Here is a 19387-nt window from a genome sequence, read left to right as displayed (position 1 = left end):
GGTGCTGAAGTGGCAGTTGGGGGAACACGGGGTGGGGAGATGAGAAGTTAATGGTGGGGAGGGGGAAGAACTCCTGGGGGAGGTGTGATTTCAAAAGGGTTTTGAAGATGGGGCCAACGGACTGCCTGATGTGAAGGGGGAGGGGCTTCCAGTTGGGGAGAGGCTGCAAGCAAGAGGTAGGTGGTGGGAGAGAAAAAAAAACAATCCTTCAGTGATATTTATTGAGCGCTCAATGTGTGCAGAGCACGTTGTCATGAGGGGAACAGAGTCCAAGCTAGAGGGCCGTGGGAGGAGAGGATACTTGGCGGGGGGGGCCTCTACTTCCCTCTGTTCAGACCAAGAAAAGCGGACTGAATCCTAGCTCACCTGCTCAGGGGTTCGAACCCACTGACAGCGGGGAGGCCCGGGCCCTTCCAAACAGATGAGTGACTGTCCTTCACCGCCACAGTGTAAACCATGGAACTTCAGGGACGTGAGAGTTCATGCAGGGTCTGGCCAAGTGAAGCATCAGACTGAGCGCCACGGAGCGGTGACCGCAACCCACCCTCCACCCTGCCTGGGAGAGGGGAAAACCCACTTGGGCGGCTCCCCACTTTCCCCAAGAGAGCTCACTCCACACTGCTCCTCAGAGAATGCCTGCCAACAGCAAACATCACCAGACAGAATTTGTTCAGTCCCCTAGGGGAGACAGGCAAATTTGGGGCAAGTCAAAAATCTAAACAAAACAAGCGTGTTGTGGGCCGGGGGCAAAAACAGAGAACAGAAACGTATACCCGGGATTTTCTGAAATACACTTAAGTGCCGACGTCACTGAACTGGTTGGGACTGGGAAGGGAAATCAATCCAATCAATGATTATTGGTTATGCGCTTACTCTATGCAGGGCAATGTACTTGGGAGAGTACGACAACAGAGTTGGCAACCACGTTCCCTGAAAAAGCCCGCAAGTCCAGAACGGAGATTTTCCCTAGTTTTAAGGGCAGGAGAGGGATGTGGCCTTGTGGGATAGCCACTAGAAGGGAGAAGGAATTCCGGCCAGATCGGCGGCATGGTTTACAGGAGACTGTGAAGGCGCAGTGTGGGATGACGCGGAGGGATAGATGGAAGTTAGGAGATGGATTTAGGAGGGGGTTTAGTTTCTGACATATGCAACTGGAACGGCAGGGAGGAATCAAGAGGACAATGATTTGGGAAAAAGAGAAATTATGAAACTAGAGAGGGCAAGGGATCAGGGCTAGAGATAAACTGGGAACCACCCACAATGTCATATTACGACTTACTACTACTAACATTAAATACTTACTGATCTGTTATACGGAAATGAAAGAAATTATAGGTTCTGGGGGCCCAAGTGAAAAGTTTTTCCCCTTTCCAAGTCTCATCAATCCAGGAACCGCCCTCAGCACTCATGGTTCCCTTTACTTTCGTATATCCCACTTTGCATTAACTGATTTTTAAAAATGGGATTTGTTTAGTGCTTTCCATGTGCCAGGCACTCGCCGTATTAAGTGCTGCAATAAATTCAAGTTAATCAGGCTGGACACAGTCCATGTCCCACTCGGGGCTCACGATCTTAATCCCCATTTTACAGATGAGGTAACGGAGGCCTAGAGAAGCGACATGCTCAAAGTCGCACATCAGACAAGTGGCATTCTCAACGCTTGTTGGGTTCTTTCACCTGCTCCCAATATTTGGAAAAAATTGTGTCTGCTTGTTTCTCCCATTAAGACTGTAAGCTCCTTGAAGGAGTCGGTGTCTCTTCTACTGTATTCACCCAAGCACACAATTTTTCAATGTTGAGTCTAGAATGAAATCTTCTCCCACCACAAAAAATCAGATAGGTCAGCAAAAGAACCTGTCGGTTAATACTGATAATAACAATATTTGTTAAGTGCTTACTATGTGTCAAACACTGAACCAAGTGCTGGGGTACATAGAAATAACCAGTTGTTTCAAGTATGCACATTTGTCTCCTCAGTTTTCCTATACAATACTGGTTTATTTTCTAGTGAGTTTCCACATCTAAGAAGGCGATGTTGATTCCTTAACTTCTGTAATTTTTTTCTTGCGTTTAGTTCCTACTCTTCCAAGTGTTTGCCAAATGTGAAAAATGCACTCAGAGCTGAACATCCCTTTCCCTGCATCCCATTTACTCCATTCTAAAAACCCGTGTGAAATTCAATTGTTCAGTTTCAAGCTTCTGATACTTAAATTACATACGATCTAACAAGTACAGATCAAGAAATCATGAAGAGGCATCTTAGGATGACTTTCAGTTGTTACAGAGGGTTATCCTTCACATTCAAAATAATTCCCCCGTCATTCCGGGTGCCTGTGTGAGGGAAAAGGCCAGTGACGGAACCACAGTTTGGACTACACTGTGCCTGCAAAAATAGTGTCCCTTGCTATGCTGTGTTTAATGTCTGCGGCAGCCTTCTCTTTAGCCTCTCTAACCTTCTCGGCAAAACCTGGGCTTGAAAAAGCAGTACGCCATAGTGGTAATCCACTCCCCGTTTTCTGCAAGGACGCAACACCGTCTGAGGCTTTGTTTACCGTGTCCTTAAAAGTTTCCCAATTTCAGCTCCCCATATAGCATTTGTTTGGGTATCCTACTGGCTTCTTCCCCTGCTCCCTTCTGCGTCACCCTTGCGCTTGGATCTGTACCCTTTACTCACCACTACCACAGCCCCACAGCACTTACGTATATATCGTAATTTATTTATATTAACGTCCGTCTATCGTTATTTATTTATATTAACCTCTGTCTCCCCCTCTGACCTGTAAACTCACTGGGGGCAGGGAATGTATCTACTAACAGGTACTCTCTCAAGCACTCAGTACAGCGTTCTGCACTTAATAAGTGCTCAATAAATCCAACTGAATGATTGTTGACCTTCCCTCTCCCCGCACACCCTGCTCGGCCTACTTAAGCTCGGGTGGCCCCTGCTTTGGTGTCAGCAGACCTCCACTGTTTGTGAGCTTGCATTCAAAACTACTTACAAATAGTAGAATAGAAACAAAGAAGAAGAAAAGTAATGAAAGATAGGCTTTAAAATCCACTGAGTTTCAAAACTGTGGTGGCCCTCCCCCATCCCAAACAAGGTCCTTATGGTGAACCCTTGATCTTCCTGTGGCTGTTAAGGTTTGAGCTAACAAAACAATCGGTAAAGTGGTGCGGGGTCCAAGAGATTGGATTATTCCGCTTCCCGGTGGTTTATGCTCCGCGTCCTAAATAAAGGGTCAGCGTGGACTCTCGGGCTCCTCTGGGTTGTTGATGTCGATGTGGGGCAGCGTGGCGGAGCGGCAAGAGCTTGGGAGTCAGAGGTTGTGGGTTCTAATCCCAGCTCTGCCACTTGTCGGCTGTGTGACTTTGGGCGAGTCACTTCACTTCTCTGGGCCTCAGTTACCTCATCTGGAAAATGAGATTAAGACTATGAGCCCCATGAGGGACAACCTGCTTACCCTGTATCTACTCCAGGGCTTAGAAAGGTGCTTGGCACATAGAAAGGACTTAACAAATACCATTACTATTATTCCGCAGAGTTAAGTAAACCATCTCATTGTATGGCCGCCCTACCTGGCCCCCCGATAAAGCGGCTTTTTGGCCCGAGGGGCGGAGATAAAGGTGGTTAAAGGACCGGGATTTATTATTATTATGGTATTTACTAAGCGCTTACTACGGGCCAGGCTCTGTTCTCTCTGTGCCTCAGTTCCCTCATCTGTAAAATGGGGTTTAAGACTGGGAGCCCCACGTGGGATAATCTGATCACCTTGTATCTCCCCCAACGCTTAGAACAGTGCATTGCACATAGTAGTGGCGTGGCCCAGTGGAAAAGAGCACGGACTTTGAAATCAGAGGTCATGGGTTTAAATCCCGGCTCTGCCAACTGTCAGCTGTGTGACTTTGGGCAAGTCACTTCACTTCTCTGTGCCTCAGTTACCTTATCTGGAAAATGGGGATTAAGACTGTGAGCCCCCCGTGGGACAACCGATCACTTTGTAACCTTCCCAGTGCTTAGAACAGTGCTTTGCACATAGTAAGCGCTTAATAAATTCCATTATTATTATTATCATTATTAATAAGCAGCTAACAAATTCCATGATTATTATTATTATTAATGATTATTCTAAGCACCAGGGTATTCATTCATTCATTCAGTCGTATTTATTGCGTGCTTACTGTTTGCAGAGCACTGTACTAAGCTCTTGGGAAGTACAAGTTGGCAACATATAGAGACAGTCCCTACCCAACAGCGGGCTCACAGTCTAGAAGGGGGAGACAGACAACAAAACATATTAACAAAATAAAATAAATAGAATAGTAAATATGTCCAAGTAAAATCGTGTAATCAATCTACACAGACATCTATATAGGTGCTGTGGGGAGGGGAAGGAGGTAGGGTGGGAGTAGATACAAGGTGGTCAGGTTGTCATTTCATTCATTCATTCAATTGTATTTATTGAGCGCTTACTGTGTGCAGAGCACTGGACTCTTCATTCATTCATATTTATTGAGCGCTTACTGTGTGCAGAGCACTGACTAAGTACAAGTCGGCAACATCCAGAGACGGTCCCTACCCAACAGCAGGCTCACAGTCTAGAAGGGGGAGACAGACAACAAAACAAAACATATTAACAAAATAAAATAAATAGAATAGTAAATATGTCTAAGTAAAATCGTGTAATCAATCTATACAGGTGCTGTGGGGAGGGGAAGGGGCCCTGTGGGGCTCATGGCCTCAATCCCCACTTGACAGGTGAGGTCACCGGGGCCCAGAGAGGTGAAGTGGGTGGCCCAAGGTCACCCAATCAATCAATCAATTGCATTTATTGAGCGCTTACTGTGTGCAGAGCACTGTCCTAAGCGCTTGGGAAGTACATGCTGGCAACATATAGAGACAGTCCCTACCCAACAGTGGGCTCACAGTCTAGAAGGGGGGACAGAGAACAAAACAAAACATATTAACAAAATAAAATAAATAGAATAGATATGTACAAGTAAAATAAATAGAGTAATAAATACGTACAAACATATATCCATATATACAGGTGCTGTGGGGAAGGGAAGGAGGTAAGATGGGGGGGATGGAGAGGGGGACATCTAGAGACAGCCCCTACCCAACAGCAGGTTCACAGTCCAGAAGGGGGAGACAGAGAACAAAACCAAACATACTAACAAAATAAAATAAATAGAATAGATATGTACAATAGAGTAATAAATATGTACAAACATATATACAGGTGCTGTGGGGAAGGGAAGGAGGTAAGATGGGGGGGATGGATGAGGGGGTCATATAGAGACAGTCCCTACCCAACAGTGGGCTCACAGTCTAGAAGGGGGAGACAGAGAACAAAACAAAACATACTAACAAAATAAAATAAATAGAATAGATATGTACAAGTAAAATAGAGCAATAAATATGTACAAACATATATACAGGTGCTGTGGGGAAGGGAAGGAGGTAAGATGGGGGGGATGGATGAGGGGGACATATAGAGACAGTCCCTACCCAACAGTGGGCTCACAGTCTAGAAGGGGGAGACAGAGAACAAAACAAAACATACTAACAAAATAAAATAAATAGAATATGTACAAGTAAAATAAATAGAGTAATAAATATGTACAAACATATATAAGGTGCTGTGGGGAAGGGAAGGAGGTAAGATGGGGGGGATGGAGAGGGGGACATCCAGAGACAGTCCCTATCCAACAGTGGGCTCACAGTCTAGAAGGGGGAGACAGAGAACAAAACCAGACATACTAACAAAATAAAATAAATAGAATAGATATGTACAATAGAGTAATAAATATGTACAAGCATATATACATAGATACAGGTGCTGTGGGGAAGGGAAGGAGGTAAGATGGGGGGGATGGACAGTCCCTACCCAACAAGGGGCTCCCAGTCTAGAAGGGGGAGACAGAGAACAAAACCAGACATACTAACAAAATAAAATAGACTAGATAAATAAATAGAATAGATAGGTAGCGGGATTGGAACCCACGTCCTCCCAAGCCCGGGCTCTTGTCCCGAAGGCACGCAGCTTGCCTCAGAAGCCAACCGGCCGGCTCTGAGGGCCGGGGGGGGGGGGGGCGGCGGTGATGAATTCGGTCCCCGGGTTTCCATGGCGGTCCCCCGGGGCTACTTACGTAGCGGGGGGCCCTCAGGGCCATTCGCCGCCCAGCCCCGGTGGTGGGCCCGGTGCTGGTGCCGCCGGTGGTGGGCCCGGCGGGTGGGCCCGGCGGGGGGCCCGCGGCGACGGCCCCACGCGCGCCTCAGGAACCGGGCGCCCCGATTGGTCGCCGCGGCCGCCACCCGGCAAAGAACTGGCTCGCTATTGGCTGGGGACCAGGGGACTCCACGGCGCTCGAAAGGGAGGGGTGGGGAGGAAGGAGAAACTGACCCCCAAGGGGGCGTGGCCTGTCATCGGTGGGCGTGGCCGTGGGATTATGGGCGGGGCCTGAGGGTTGTGGGCGGGGCCTGGGGTTCATTAATTCATTCATTCATATTGATTGAGCGCTTACTACTACTACTACTACTACTAATAATAATAATTGGCATTTGTTAAGCACTTACTATGTGCAAAGCACTGTTCTAAGCGCTGGGGAGGATACAGGGTGACCAGGTTGTCCCACGCGGGGCGCACAGTCTTAATCCCCATTTTACAGAGGAGGTACCTGAGGCCCAGAGAAGTGAAGTGACTTGCCCAAGATCACACAGCAGGCATGGTGGGGTCGGGATTCGAACCCATGACCTCTGACTCCAAAGCCCGTGCTCTTTCCACTGAGCCACGCTGCTTACTGTGTGCAGAGCACTGGACGAAGCGCTTGGGAAGTCCAAGGGGGCAACATATAGACACGGTCCCTACCCAACAGCGGGCTCACAGTCTAGAAGGGGGAGACAGAGAACAAAACAAAACATAATAAAATAAAATAAATATGCACAAATAAAATAGAGTGATAAATATGTACATACATATATTTATTGAGCACTTACTGTGTGCAGAGCACTGGACTAAGCACTTGGGAAGTCCATGTTGGCAACATAGACAGTCCCTACCCAACAGCGGGCTCACAGTCTAGAAGGGGGAGACAGACGACAAAACGAAACATATTAACAAAATAAAATAAATATGTACAAATAAAATAGAGTGATAAATAAATACGTACATACATATATTTATTGAGCGCTTACTGTGTGCAGACCACTGGATGAAGCATTTGGGAAGTCCAAGTTGGCAACATAGCAAGACGGTCCCTACCCAACAGCGGGCTCACAGTCCATAAGGGGGAGACAGACGACAAAACAAAACATATTAACAAAATAAAATAAATAGAATATGTACAAATAAAATTAATAAAGAGTAATAAATACATACATGCATATATTTATTGAGCGCTTACTGTGTGCACAGCACTGGACTAAGCACTTGGAAAGTACAAGTTGGCAACATAGAGAGACGGTCCCTACCCAACAGCGGGCTCACAGTCTAGAAGGGGGAGACAGACGACAAAACAAAACATATTAACAAAATAAAATAAATAGAATAAATATGTACAAGTAAAATAAATACAGTAATAAATATGTGCAAACATCTATACATATATACAGGTGCTGTGGGGAGGGGAAGAAGGTAAGGTGGGGGGGAATGGGGAGGGGGAGGAGGGGGAGAGGAAGGAGGGGGCTCAGGCTGGGAAGGCCTCCTGGAGGAGGTGAGCTCTCAGTAGGGCCTTGAAGGGAGGAAGAGAGCTAGCGCAGGGAGGGCATTCCGGGCCAGGGGGAGGACGTGGGCCGGGGGTCGACGGCGGGACGGGCGAGAACAAGGTACAGTGAGAAGATTAGCGACAGAGGAGCAGAGGGTGCGGGCTGAGCTGGAGAAGGAGAGAAGGGAGGTGAGGTAGGAGGGGGCGAGGGGATGGATGGACAGCCTTGAAGCCCAGGGTGAGGAGTTTCTGCCTGATGCGCAGATTGATTGGGAGCCACTGGAGATTTTTGAGGAGGGGAGTAACATGCCCAGAGCGTTTCTGCACAAAGACAATCCGGGCAGCGGCATGAAGTATGGATTGAAGTGGGGAGAGACAGGAAAATGGGAGATCGGAGAGGAGACTGATGCAGTAGTCCAGTCAGGACAGGATGAGAGATTCATTCATCCTGCTCCATATCCAATGGATGTTCATGCTCCCCACCTCCAAAACCTTATTAAAAACACATCTCCTCCAAGACGACTTCTATGACTAGGCCCTCATTTCCTCTTCTATTTCTTTATGCAGCTCCCTTGCGCTAGGATTTGCACCTTTTATTCACCCCTCTCTCAGCCTCATAGCACTTAAGTACATATCTGCAATTAAATTTATTTATATTAATGCCTTTCTCCCCCTCTAGAATTTATTATTATTATTATTATTGAGCACTTACTGGGTGCAGAGCACTGGACTAAGCGCTTGGGAAGTCCAAGTTGGCAACATAGAGAGACGGTTCCTACCCAACAGCGGGCTCAATGATGGCATTTGTTAAGCGCTTCCTATGACAAGTGGCGGGGGGTCGGGATTAGAACCCACAACCTCTGACTCCCAAGCCCGGGCTCTTATAATAATAATAATAATAATGGCATTTATTAAGCACTTACTATGTGCAAAGCACTGTTCTAAGCGCTGGGGTGGATACAAGGTGATCAGGCTGTCCCACGTGGGGCTCACAGACTTCATCCCCATTTTACAGATGAGGGAACTGAGGCCCAGAGAAGTGAAGTGCCTTGCCCAAAGTCACACAGCTGACAAGCAGCGGAGCCAGGATTTGAACCCATGACCTCTGACTCCAAAGCCCGGGCTCTTTCCACTGAGCCACGCTGCTTCTCTAATGTTTGGCCGGTCCATTGAGGTCCAGCGGCTGCCGCCATAACACCCCTCAGGGCCCGGCCCTTGCCTGGTAGGGCCTGGGGAAGGGCCCACCTAACCGGTCCGGTGGCGGCGGTGAGGGCAGGGGTCCCCGGGGGCACCGGCTGGGCCTGGCAGTGTTTGGCACAGCGAGAAGCAGCGTAGCTCAGTGGAAAGAACCTGGGCTTGAGAGTCAGAGGTCATGGGTTCGAATCCCGCTCCACCACTTGTCAGCTGTGTGACTTTGAGCAAGTCACTTCACTTCTCTGGGCCTCAGTTCCCTCATCTGTAAAACGGGGATTAAGACTGTGAGCCCCATGTGGGACAACCTGATCCCCTTGTATCCTCCCCCGCTCTTAGAACAGTGCTTTGCACATAGTAAGCACATAACAAATGCCATTATTATTATTATTATTATTATTAGGTGTTTAGTAAGCATTTAACTACTACCGTGACCATTATCAGTTGTCTTCTCCATTTCCATCTGGCTGACCCTTCCATTTAATATGACTAAAGGCTGACTCATCTTCTCTCCTAAACCCACCCCTCCTTCTCACCTTCCCATCACAGTTTAACAACTCCGCCACCTGAGATCTCAACTGTGACTCCTCTCTGTCCTTTACCTCCCGCATTCAGCCCGTCTCATAATCCTTCCATTTTTTCCTCCACGGTATGCCCTCCTTCCTCTCCCTTTAGGACTGCTAACCTGGTTCAACCCATCTCTGATGGACTAGCAATCGATCATGTTTATTTTTTACTGGTATTTCTGAAGAGCTTACTCTGTGTCAAGCATTGCTCTAAATGCTGTGATAGATGCTCTTCACACAGTAAGTGTTCAATACAAACTGACTGATTGACCGAGGTCACACAGCAGGCAAGTGGCAGAGCTGGGATTAGAACCCAGGTCCTCTGACTCCCAAGATCATGCTCTTTCCACCAGGCCACGCTGCTTCTGTTTTCGGAGTGCTTACTGTGTGCAGGGCACTGTACCGAGCGCTTGGGAGAGTTCAATAGAACAGATTTAGCAGACATGTTTCCTTCCCACAAGAAGTTTACCATTTAGAGGGAGGAGCTTGCAGTCTAGCAGGTTACTAGATCAGTCTCTTGATGGCATTTGTTAAGCGCTTACTATGTGCCAAGCACTCTTCTAAGCACCGGGAACTGTTCTAAGCGCTGAACTGGTTCCCCTCCCTGCTTCAGCCTATCCTAATCTCTGCGGCTCCAAACAACTCCCTAAAAGACAGACTGGGAGGACATCACTTCCCCCTTCAAAGAACCCCCGTGGCTTCCCACCACCCCTCACACCAAACCATCAACCTCCTCTCTCTCTCTCTCTCTCTTATAAATGTTATTTGTTAAAGTACTCCTTTCGTGCCAGGAACTGTTTTAAGTGCTGGGGTGCATGCAAGCTAAACAGGTTGGACACAGTCCATTTTCCAGAAGGACTCCGCAGTCCTGCAGATGAGGTAAATGAGGTCCAGAAGTGAATGACTTGCCCAAGGTCACCCAGCAGGACCAGTGGTGGAGCCGGTAGTAGAACCCACGTCTTTCCGACTTCCAGACGTGTTCTGTCCGCCAGGCCATGCTGCTTCTCCTTTCTTTCCCGTCGGCTCTCTCTTTCCCCAACACTGCCCCTTCTCTTGGCCACCCTTTCCACAAACAAACCTCCCAACTGCCTCTCACATTACCTAGTCTCTCATTTTCCAACTACTGTTGGTTTCTAGTCAACTTTCAGCGGCTTATATTTCCCCATTAGTGTGCAAGCTCCTAGATAGAGGGCAGGGCCGACTTCTGTCTGCTCCCTAAGTGCTTAATTTGCAGTGTCCTGTCTGGAGCCAGCACTCAGTAAAAACGGCAGTCCCTCATTAAAAACGAGTCTCCACACTGCCAAATTTGCAAAGCAAGACGGTGAAAACTTGCCCTTGAAGAGTGGCTTTTGAATTGTGTGTTTTGGAGTTACACCATTTCGGCAGAGAGCATTCCCAGAAGCCGTGCCAGTGAAAAACCTCCAACCGTGCCTACTCCTCTCCGCGTTAATCAGAAACTCCTGGCCGTTGGCATTTAAACCTCAGTCAGTCCTCTCCCTCTCAGTTTCCCCATCTGTAAAATGGGGAACTCACCATCACCCACAGCACTTATTGGACATGTCATACCCTTGCTACCATTTATGTACCACCTCAGACACTCATCTTCTTCTTTTTCTTCCTCCTATTTGTGAATTATTTTAGCATCTGCCTCCCGACCTTGACCCTAAGCTCCTTGAGGGCGCTCGATCAATACTACCGATGGGTTGTGGGCAAGGGATATGTCTACCAACTCTGTTCTACTGTACCCTCCCAATCGCTTAGTAAATGGCTCTGCACACAGTAAGCACTCAATAGATACGATTGATTGATTGATTAATTGACTGACTGACTAGGGTCAACAAAAAAATGGATCCAACAGCACACAAACATCTCAAGCCAGAGTGTGTCCTCAAGGCACATCAGAGCGCACCAGACTGGAAAACCAGTTTTCAAGGCTCAAGCTGAAGTGTGAAAATCAACACTGAAAGGAAATGGTGCTGTGAACCTCAGGCCCCGGAAGGGTGCCACACTTTAAATGCAGCTTCCTGGGTCTCATCAGGCTACTGATGTTCACTCACAGCACCAGTCTTTCTGGGACTAGAGAAAATTTGGACGGCCTGAAGGGTTATCACCAATCCCCAATAGAGCCCAGTGATCCCTGGGGAGGGCGGGAGTGGTAGCAGGGAAAAATGTAGCCCTGACAGGTAGCCCTAAAACAATGCAACTGTAAGCATTTTTTCCCAACTCAATAAAATGTATCTTTCCATTAATTATTCATTCAAAAAGGCCATGGTTGCAGGCACAAGCTCTTTTTGACTATAGCTGAAGGGATCTATCTATCATGAGCTTTTTTCCTAGCTCACTTAGCGTTTCCTGGCTGGCCTCCTGATCCTTTTGAGGAGTTTGCACGCATCTGGTATAGCAGAGGACTTGACAGTTACGGAAAGTAATGCATGAGGCAAACGGCTTCAACCTACAATGCAGCCTGGCTGAACAGGTAAACGTGAGACCCGCTTTTTTCATTAGATTACAAACCCCTTTAAGGGTAAGAACCTTGTCCTACCATTCCAAAAGTTCTCCCTGGCCATGAGCACAATGCGCTGCACAGAAAAGACGTTAAATATGAGCTCTGTGGAGAGCAGTACAACAGCACCTCATAGGATTGTCTTACATCAGTCACACTGTCACACTGATAAAAATCTTGCTATGGGGGTGTCAACTTCAAAACCAGAGACAGAGATACACACACTCACACACCCCATTTCCCCACCACCTTCCGCCCTGCCCCCAGTCATTTTACTGGTCTACATCCAATTGGGAAATCTCCAGAAGACTGGAAGTTGGGTGACTTTCCTCCACTGAGCTCCAGTGGTCTTAGTGGGCCCAGAAGTCCTGGGTTCTAATCCCGGCTCCTCCATATTCCTGCAGGTGACCTTGGGCAAGTCACTTCACTTCTCTGTGCCTCAGTTATCCCATCTGTAAAATGGGGATTCAATCCCTGTTCTCCCTCCTACTTCAGGTGGAACCTGGTTATCTTGTCTCTACCTCAGCACTTAGTACAGCGTTTGGCACATAGTAAGCGCTTAACAAATACCACAATTATTATTATTATCACTGCTGTGAATGACTCCACTGTTTTGGTTTCTAATTTCTTTCTACCACATGCATCAACAGAAAGGATGGATGGATGGTGATAGAACCGCTAGATCATTCCCCAGGCTGGGAATGAACGCAGACGCAACAGCAGTTTAATTCACTACAACTGGAAAAACAAGAGGAGAAAGCACTGAGCTTTCAGCTTTAAGTTTATGTCTAAGCCAAGACTAATTCCAAGGAGAGACAGAGACACAGACACAGAGACACACAGACCTGGAAGTCTCCCCAGCAGGCTTATCTCTCCTCCGAAAAGAGGAATTCCCGACCCGGGAGTGCAGACAGACCGATCATGCAGCGGGGCTCCCTGCTCAGGACTACCACCGTTCAGAGATCAAGGGACAGGGTGGCTGGAAAGCTCATCCAGCACCCTAGGGCCCGGAGGCTGTGTTTCCTGACAAGAGGGGGGCTGCTCTTGGCAGCAAGAGAGGAAAGACAGAAGGGATGATAATCGTGGTACTCATAAAGTGCTTACTATGTGCCCGGACTGTACTAAGTCCTGGGGTAGATACAAGATAACCAAGCTAATAGGGTCTCATCCTATTCCTCCGTCGGGGCCGAGCAATTCTGGCCTCAGGACGGGGTTCGGCCTGCCCAATCGCCGGGGTACAGGGGTATGGCCTGTTTGACGGCCCCAGACATTCCCCCCACCAGCCCCAAATAGAGGAAATCTTTCAGTTGGGCGGGAGGCAGCCCTTGCGAAACAAGGGGCATGGCCTAGTGAAAAGAGCACAGGCCTGGGAGTGAGAGGACCTGGGTTCTAATCCCGGCTCGGCCACCGGTCTGCTGTGTGATGTTGGGCAAGTCGCTTCGCTGCTCTGGGCCTCGGTTTCCTCGACTGTAAAACGGGGATTAAGACTGAGCCCTGTGAGGGACAGGGACTGTGTCCAACCCAATTATCTTTTACCTACCCCAGTGCTTAGTACAGTGACTGTCACCGACTAAGCAATTAACAGATACCACCATTATTATTATTAATCAGTGAGACCGAAATCTTTTTGTGCCCTCTGGCTTCCATTTCCAATTCAAAAGTCTACAGAGGAAACAAAAACTTCGGACAGGGACTGTGTCCAACCCAATTATCTTTTACCTACCCCAGTGCATACTACAGTGACTGTCACCGACTAAGCAATTAACAAATACCACCATTATTATTATTAATCAGTGAGACCGAAACCTTTTTGTGCCCTCCGGCTTCCATTTCCAATTCAAAAGTCTACAGAGGAAACAAAAACTTCGGACGGCGATGAAAACTGCCAAAGCTCAAGAATCTGGAATCTGGAAATTCCTACGGGGCGTGGTCTCTTGGATCCAAGTCGGTAAGTGTGGCTCGGAGGATAGTGCCTGGAACTGGGAGGCGGGAGACAGGGATCCTGATGTCAGCTCTGCCCCATACCTGCTGGGTGACCCTGGGTAGGTCACTTCACCACTCTGAGCCCCAGTTTCCCCCCATCTACTCTCCCTCCCTCTTACGGAGCGCGGGCCAGGGATGAGTCTGACCTGAATCTCCAACGCCTCAGGGCTCGGCACTTCCGCACTGCTCAACACCCTTACTGCTACAATTAAAACTGAGCTCCAGGAGTGGAGATAGAAAGAGTTGGGCCTGCCGGCAGCTGGTGGGGAAAAAGCCCATTTTCAAGACAAGCTGCCCCAGAAGTGCCCTCCTGCAAGGGAGGGCAGCCCCACCTCCAAAGTGCCACCAGAGATGAAGGCAGCTGAATTTCCTGAGGCAGAGCTGCCCCAGTGGGCAGAGAAAAGGCCAAGGGAAAAGGGCTCCCTCCGCCCCTAACCCTCCGTAGCCCCCAGGCCTCTGGGGCCACACGCCGGGGCCGCCCCCGCCAGACTCCCATCCCGAGCACGTGACCAACAGCCGATCGGACCCACGGTCCGGCTCCGGCCACGAGCCGGCCCCCAAGGCCAGAACTGCCGGGAGCTCAGGCTGCTTCCCGGGATTCTGGTCAGCCATCGGGCACTGTCACCCCACCGGCCCGGCATCACGCAGCCCGTCAGGTGCATCCCCCCGAGCCCACCCACGCATCGGCAGAGCTGAGGCACTTGGGATGGCACGCCTTTCACTTGAAGGGCGGCAGGATGGTGCAGTGGAAAGAGCATCGGGCTGGAAGCCAGAGACCCAGGGTTCAAATCCCGCCTCTGCCACTGGCCTCTCACGTGAGCAAGTCGCTTAACATCTCTGCAAAACGGGGTGAAAATACCTCCCTTGCCCTACTTCAGAGGGATGAGAAAGAGTAATTTAAGAATGCTTTGTTCCACAACGATTCTCTATAAAAATCAAGGCGGGTCCAGAAGGAATCTGTACACACTTACTTGAAGCTGAAGAGTGTGGCGGAGAATAGTTTCTTCTAAGGCATGAATCCACTTTTCCCTCTCATCGGCGTCTCGGGCTGCAAAGGACCAGACATTGAGAGGTGCTTAAACTTTGGAAAAATAAGTCTGGATCCAAAGAAGGGCTTTAGGACAGCTAAATTCCTATTTGGCAGGCAAACTAAGCTTCCTGGCATTCCTCTGAGCTACCACGCTCCAAAAATAGGATTCGGCTCTTTCGGGAACAGGGATTTTAAAATTAGGCCACCGTCGTGGGATCGGGGGAGCGCTCCTCTCATGCCCACAGACGGTTCCAAAACCTTTTATCGGCCCCCGTATGCCACCTTCCTCCTCCTCTGCCGGGCTCTGTTCCAGAGGGGTGGGCACAGAGCAAGCCAGGCCAATCGGGTTTCCTCGCCTTTCCCTTGCCCGCTCCATCCTCGGGAGAGAAGAGGAAGGCCGGGAACAACGGGGCTTGGCCACAACGATGACGGGCCAGGGCAGGAAGAGGCCAGGGAGGGAGGGTCCGGGGCCATGCGCAGAAGCGATACCGGGGCTGAATCAGGCTCAGAGAGCTTGCCTCGCCACTGGGCACGGCGATACCCGGGCAAGACTTAATGACCGCCACCCCTGTCAGGGGATCATTCAGACTCGCCCCCGACTCCCGGAGGGTTGGCAAGTGAAAGAACACGGGGGTGTAGGGTGGGGGATCTGCCCACGGACACATGAGAGATGACCGGCACGAAAAAGAGGGCAAGATGAGACGCCAAGAAGAGCGATGCAAGCAATGAGAGCTACGGCACAATTCGGGCTGAGGGTCGGGGGAGGGGAGGGGGTGCTTAGCCCAACTGTTACAACGGCTGCGGCCTTTCCAATATTCTAAAAGCCTCTTCCGGCCCCACTCTGAGGTTCAGGATGGGACGTCCCGGCTCATCTTCCACACTGCGCTCCCCGCCGACCCCTCCACGTCCCCTCTGGCCCCCGCTACAGCACTGAGACCTGGGGCTCTCTGCACCGAGCAGAACCAGGTTCAGAACAGATGGGACCGTTCTAAGGGAAACTTGAGAAAAGGAAAAAATTTTAAAAACTGACAAGCAATGTCCCCCAGATTCTTGAGGCCTCGCTTCTTTAAGTTTCCACATTTGTCCAACGGCATCTTGTTGCCTTAGCCGCCCCTCTTCGTGGCCCGACAAGGCCCCTTCTCCAAGGGCCACCATTCCCGCCTCACTTCCAAGCACTGGGAACAGGCCCCAGACCGGGGTCCCGTTCCCACAGCCGTGGGCTTGCCTTGTCCGTGGAGACCATCACGCCGTCCCCAGGAGCCAATCCAGGGCCACGGCAACAGCTCCCCAGTCCGGGCTAGGCCGAGAGGCAGGATGCGAAGCTTCCTTTGGCCCAACAATGCCAGAAGGCCCCTTCCAAGGGCTGGAGAGTCAAGCTTTCGGCAGGAAGAGAGGAGGAAGCTGACAGAGCCGAGGCCTGTCCCGGGAGAGCGCGGGGCCGGCCACAGAGGCACCGGGGTCAGGCCCAGTCCCTCGCAGACACACTCGCCTTTCCGCCTCGTCTCGGGGTCTCGGACGAGGGAGGCCGTGGCCAACCCCACCTCCTCTGTGATGACCCACAACTTCAGACAGGATCGTACAGCCACCATGGCCCAGTGTGACGGGCCTGGAGGCCCAGGCACCTTCAAGAAGGTCAGCAGGCCTTGGCGGACGGCAGGAGCTCGGCCCGATGTCCTCCCGTTCCCTCAGCGGTGGCCCCAACTCACGGCTCCGAGGTCTACAGTGGGAGGGTCCCATGCATCACGACTGGGTGAGCAGTGCACACTCCCGACCGCCGGTTCCCGAGGAGCGGGGATCCGGAGCTTCGGCAACGGCTCGGGCCGACATCCCGGCTGGACCGTGGGAAGGAGAGTCAGCGCCCCCGGCAACAAGGCCCTGCGTGGGGCGGCTCAGGATTGGCCCCGGCTGGCTGGCAGGTGGCAACGAACACTTGCCAGGGGGAAAGAAAAAAGGTTTCTTGGTGCCGGGCTGAGGAGGCTCAAGTCTGCTGCCCCGCCACTCCAGTTCGACCCCAGAGATCCTCTCCGCTTCCTCCGAATGGCTGACGAGGGAGAGGCCACCAGTCGGAGCTGACTTTTGCTTGGGTCCTTCTGGGGAGGGTGCAAGGCCTCCAGGAGGAAACAAAGGATTTTCCTCAGCCTCAAGCCAATCGGGGGCCAGCTGATGCGAGGAGCTCTGACGACAGGGATCTGGATGGGCCTCCCAATAATAATAATAATAATGACGGCATTTATTAAGCACTTACTATGTTCTAAGCGCTGGGGAGGTTACCAGTTGATCAGGTTGTCCCACTGGGGGCTCGCAGTCTTAATCTCCATTTTACAGAAGAGGTAACTGAGGGACAGAGAAGTGAAGTGACTTGCCCAAAGTCACACAGCTGACAGTTGGCAGAGCCGGGATTCGAACCCATGACCTCTGACTCCAAAGCCTGTGCTCTTTCCACTGAGCCACCACAGCTTCCCCAGCTGGACTGGGTGACTTGGGCTCTGCCATCAATCCCGTTTTCTCTCTTTACGTGGCCAGAAAAACATCACCGTGGAAAGTAATTTCTAAAAACAGCAACTCATTCTTTGATGACGATTTCAGGGTATTGTGCCAGTTAAGTGTACAGTTAAGGTGTAACCACTGAAGAGTTAAAGGTTACACGTTACTTGAGGAATTCGCATCAGGTGACATGGCCCGTCTGACAAGAGTGGGGTTTGCCAACTGATTCCGGAAAGATAAGGCAAGCAGGTCACGCCCATACTTCGACTTTGAAAAGAGATCGAGTGGAAAACAGGTTCTCACAACAGGAAAAGGGATCTGGAGCTGGAGACCGTGAGATTCAAATTCGACCCCAGAGTGACCCCACGTAATCAGTGTCTGTTTTGATGCCATGCCCCAGGGTGCCAAAGTTCCTGGGCGCAGTCCCTGGACTTCCTGGGTCCCCGAGTACATCCTGGCAGGGCATGGTGCTGGGCTTCCCGGGACCCCGGGCTTCCTCTTCTGGCTCAGACAAGGGACGGTTGGGCAGACGTCTCGCTGGGCCGCAAAGACACCTCACTCGTGCAGTCCCCCAGAGCCGGCCTCAGCCTTCAACACATTTCCACGCCTCAGCTGGGTGGCTTCATAACGCATGAATACGGGGACTCAAGTGACAGACCGAAAATTCAAAATCCTGACTTCCCTTGCATGGGCACGAACGGCAAATACGGCGTTTTAAAACAAAATCTTCCAAGAGCTTCGGCCCATCAGACCGGTCCGCCGGACCCGGATTTCGATCGTAGAGGAGAGGGTGAAGGGGGCCGAGGGCATCTGAGACATCTTCAACCTCTAGCCGAGACGAGCGCAGGTAGAGGGATGGACCGCTACAGAGCCCCTCAACCGGATTCGAACAGGTCACGATGCAGCGGGTCATGGTGTCACGACAGTGGTCCCGAGACCGGGGGCTCCTTTGGCTAGCGGCTGGAGCATCTCTGCCCCACCCAGAGCCCGCCCGGCTAGTCCTGGGTGTACAGCCCGCGGAGGCCCCCCTGCTTTCACCCCGTGAACATTTTCTCAACCTACTCCAGCCCATTTCTTTACTCACCAGCTTCGTACCCACAGAGGGAGGGGGCACGCAGATGGGGGGGGGGGGGGGGGTTGAATTTTAATTTCTCTCTGCCGAGAGGCAAAACCATCACCTCTCACAAGGCCCGGCTCTCGGTCTGCCAGCAAACAATACAGCGGCCGGGAACTGCGGAAGGACGGGGTTTCCGTAGCAACTGCGGCTCCCAGAGCCCCACGCTGCAGCCCTGGCCTATCTCGAAATGCACTTCGGGAACCAGCTCAATTCTGTCCCTATTGTCATCCTACCGTCTCAGAGGGCTCGCGGTACCCCGGGCATCGGGAGCCAGGGCCCAAAAGTGGAGGTCGGTCCGGCAGCGGAAACCCAAGGGTCTGGACGCGGGTCATGCCACCGCGGATCTCAAGGATGACCCTGCACTCTGCACCAAGCGCTCTGCACATAGTAAGCGCTCAATAAATACAATTGATGATGATGACCCTCACTCCGTAGACTCAGACGACGGGGGTCGTAGCCCAACGCCCCAGCCTGGAAGCCAGGATCCCGGCCACCATTCTCAATGGCCCCATCGAAGGTGGCCGTCGGCTCCAGACGTGGAGTCGGCCGCCCAGAAGAAATCGCTATGACACTCCCGCCCCGTGGGGAGGGGACGAGACCGCACCCTCCCGATCACTAACATGCCCAGGGCACCGTTGGTCACTGACAATACAAACGCTCCATTCCGCTTTAAAGACGTCTGTGCCGACTTAGGTGTCATCTAAACTCTCCACACACATCCTGCCTCCCGCAGTTCTGGAAATGCATCTCCCAGACATCCCACCCACTCCATTTCGGAGTTTCTTACTCTCCCTTTAACAGGAAATAGC

General features: G+C 50.9%; 1 protein-coding gene across 5 annotated transcripts in view; it reads right to left on the bottom strand.

The window, feature by feature from the left end:
- OSBPL9 (oxysterol binding protein like 9) overlaps positions 1-19387 on the bottom strand; it is a 79043-nt gene that overhangs the window by 32354 nt on the left and 27302 nt on the right. For 4 of the 5 annotated variants that reach the window (XM_038760012.1, XM_038760013.1, XM_038760014.1 and 1 more), the window contains exon 4: positions 14919-14995. In XM_038760012.1, the coding sequence (XP_038615940.1) occupies positions 14919-14995 (77 nt within the window). Of the gene's footprint in view, positions 1-6150; positions 6232-14918; positions 14996-19387 lie in introns of those variants that run through there. The other variant, XM_038760016.1, reaches the window with a different exon arrangement.

This window comes from Tachyglossus aculeatus, chromosome 18 (genome assembly GCF_015852505.1).
Source record: "Tachyglossus aculeatus isolate mTacAcu1 chromosome 18, mTacAcu1.pri, whole genome shotgun sequence".
Classification (NCBI taxonomy): domain Eukaryota; kingdom Metazoa; phylum Chordata; class Mammalia; order Monotremata; family Tachyglossidae; genus Tachyglossus; species Tachyglossus aculeatus.
This window is presented reverse-complemented; position numbering and strand designations above follow the sequence as displayed.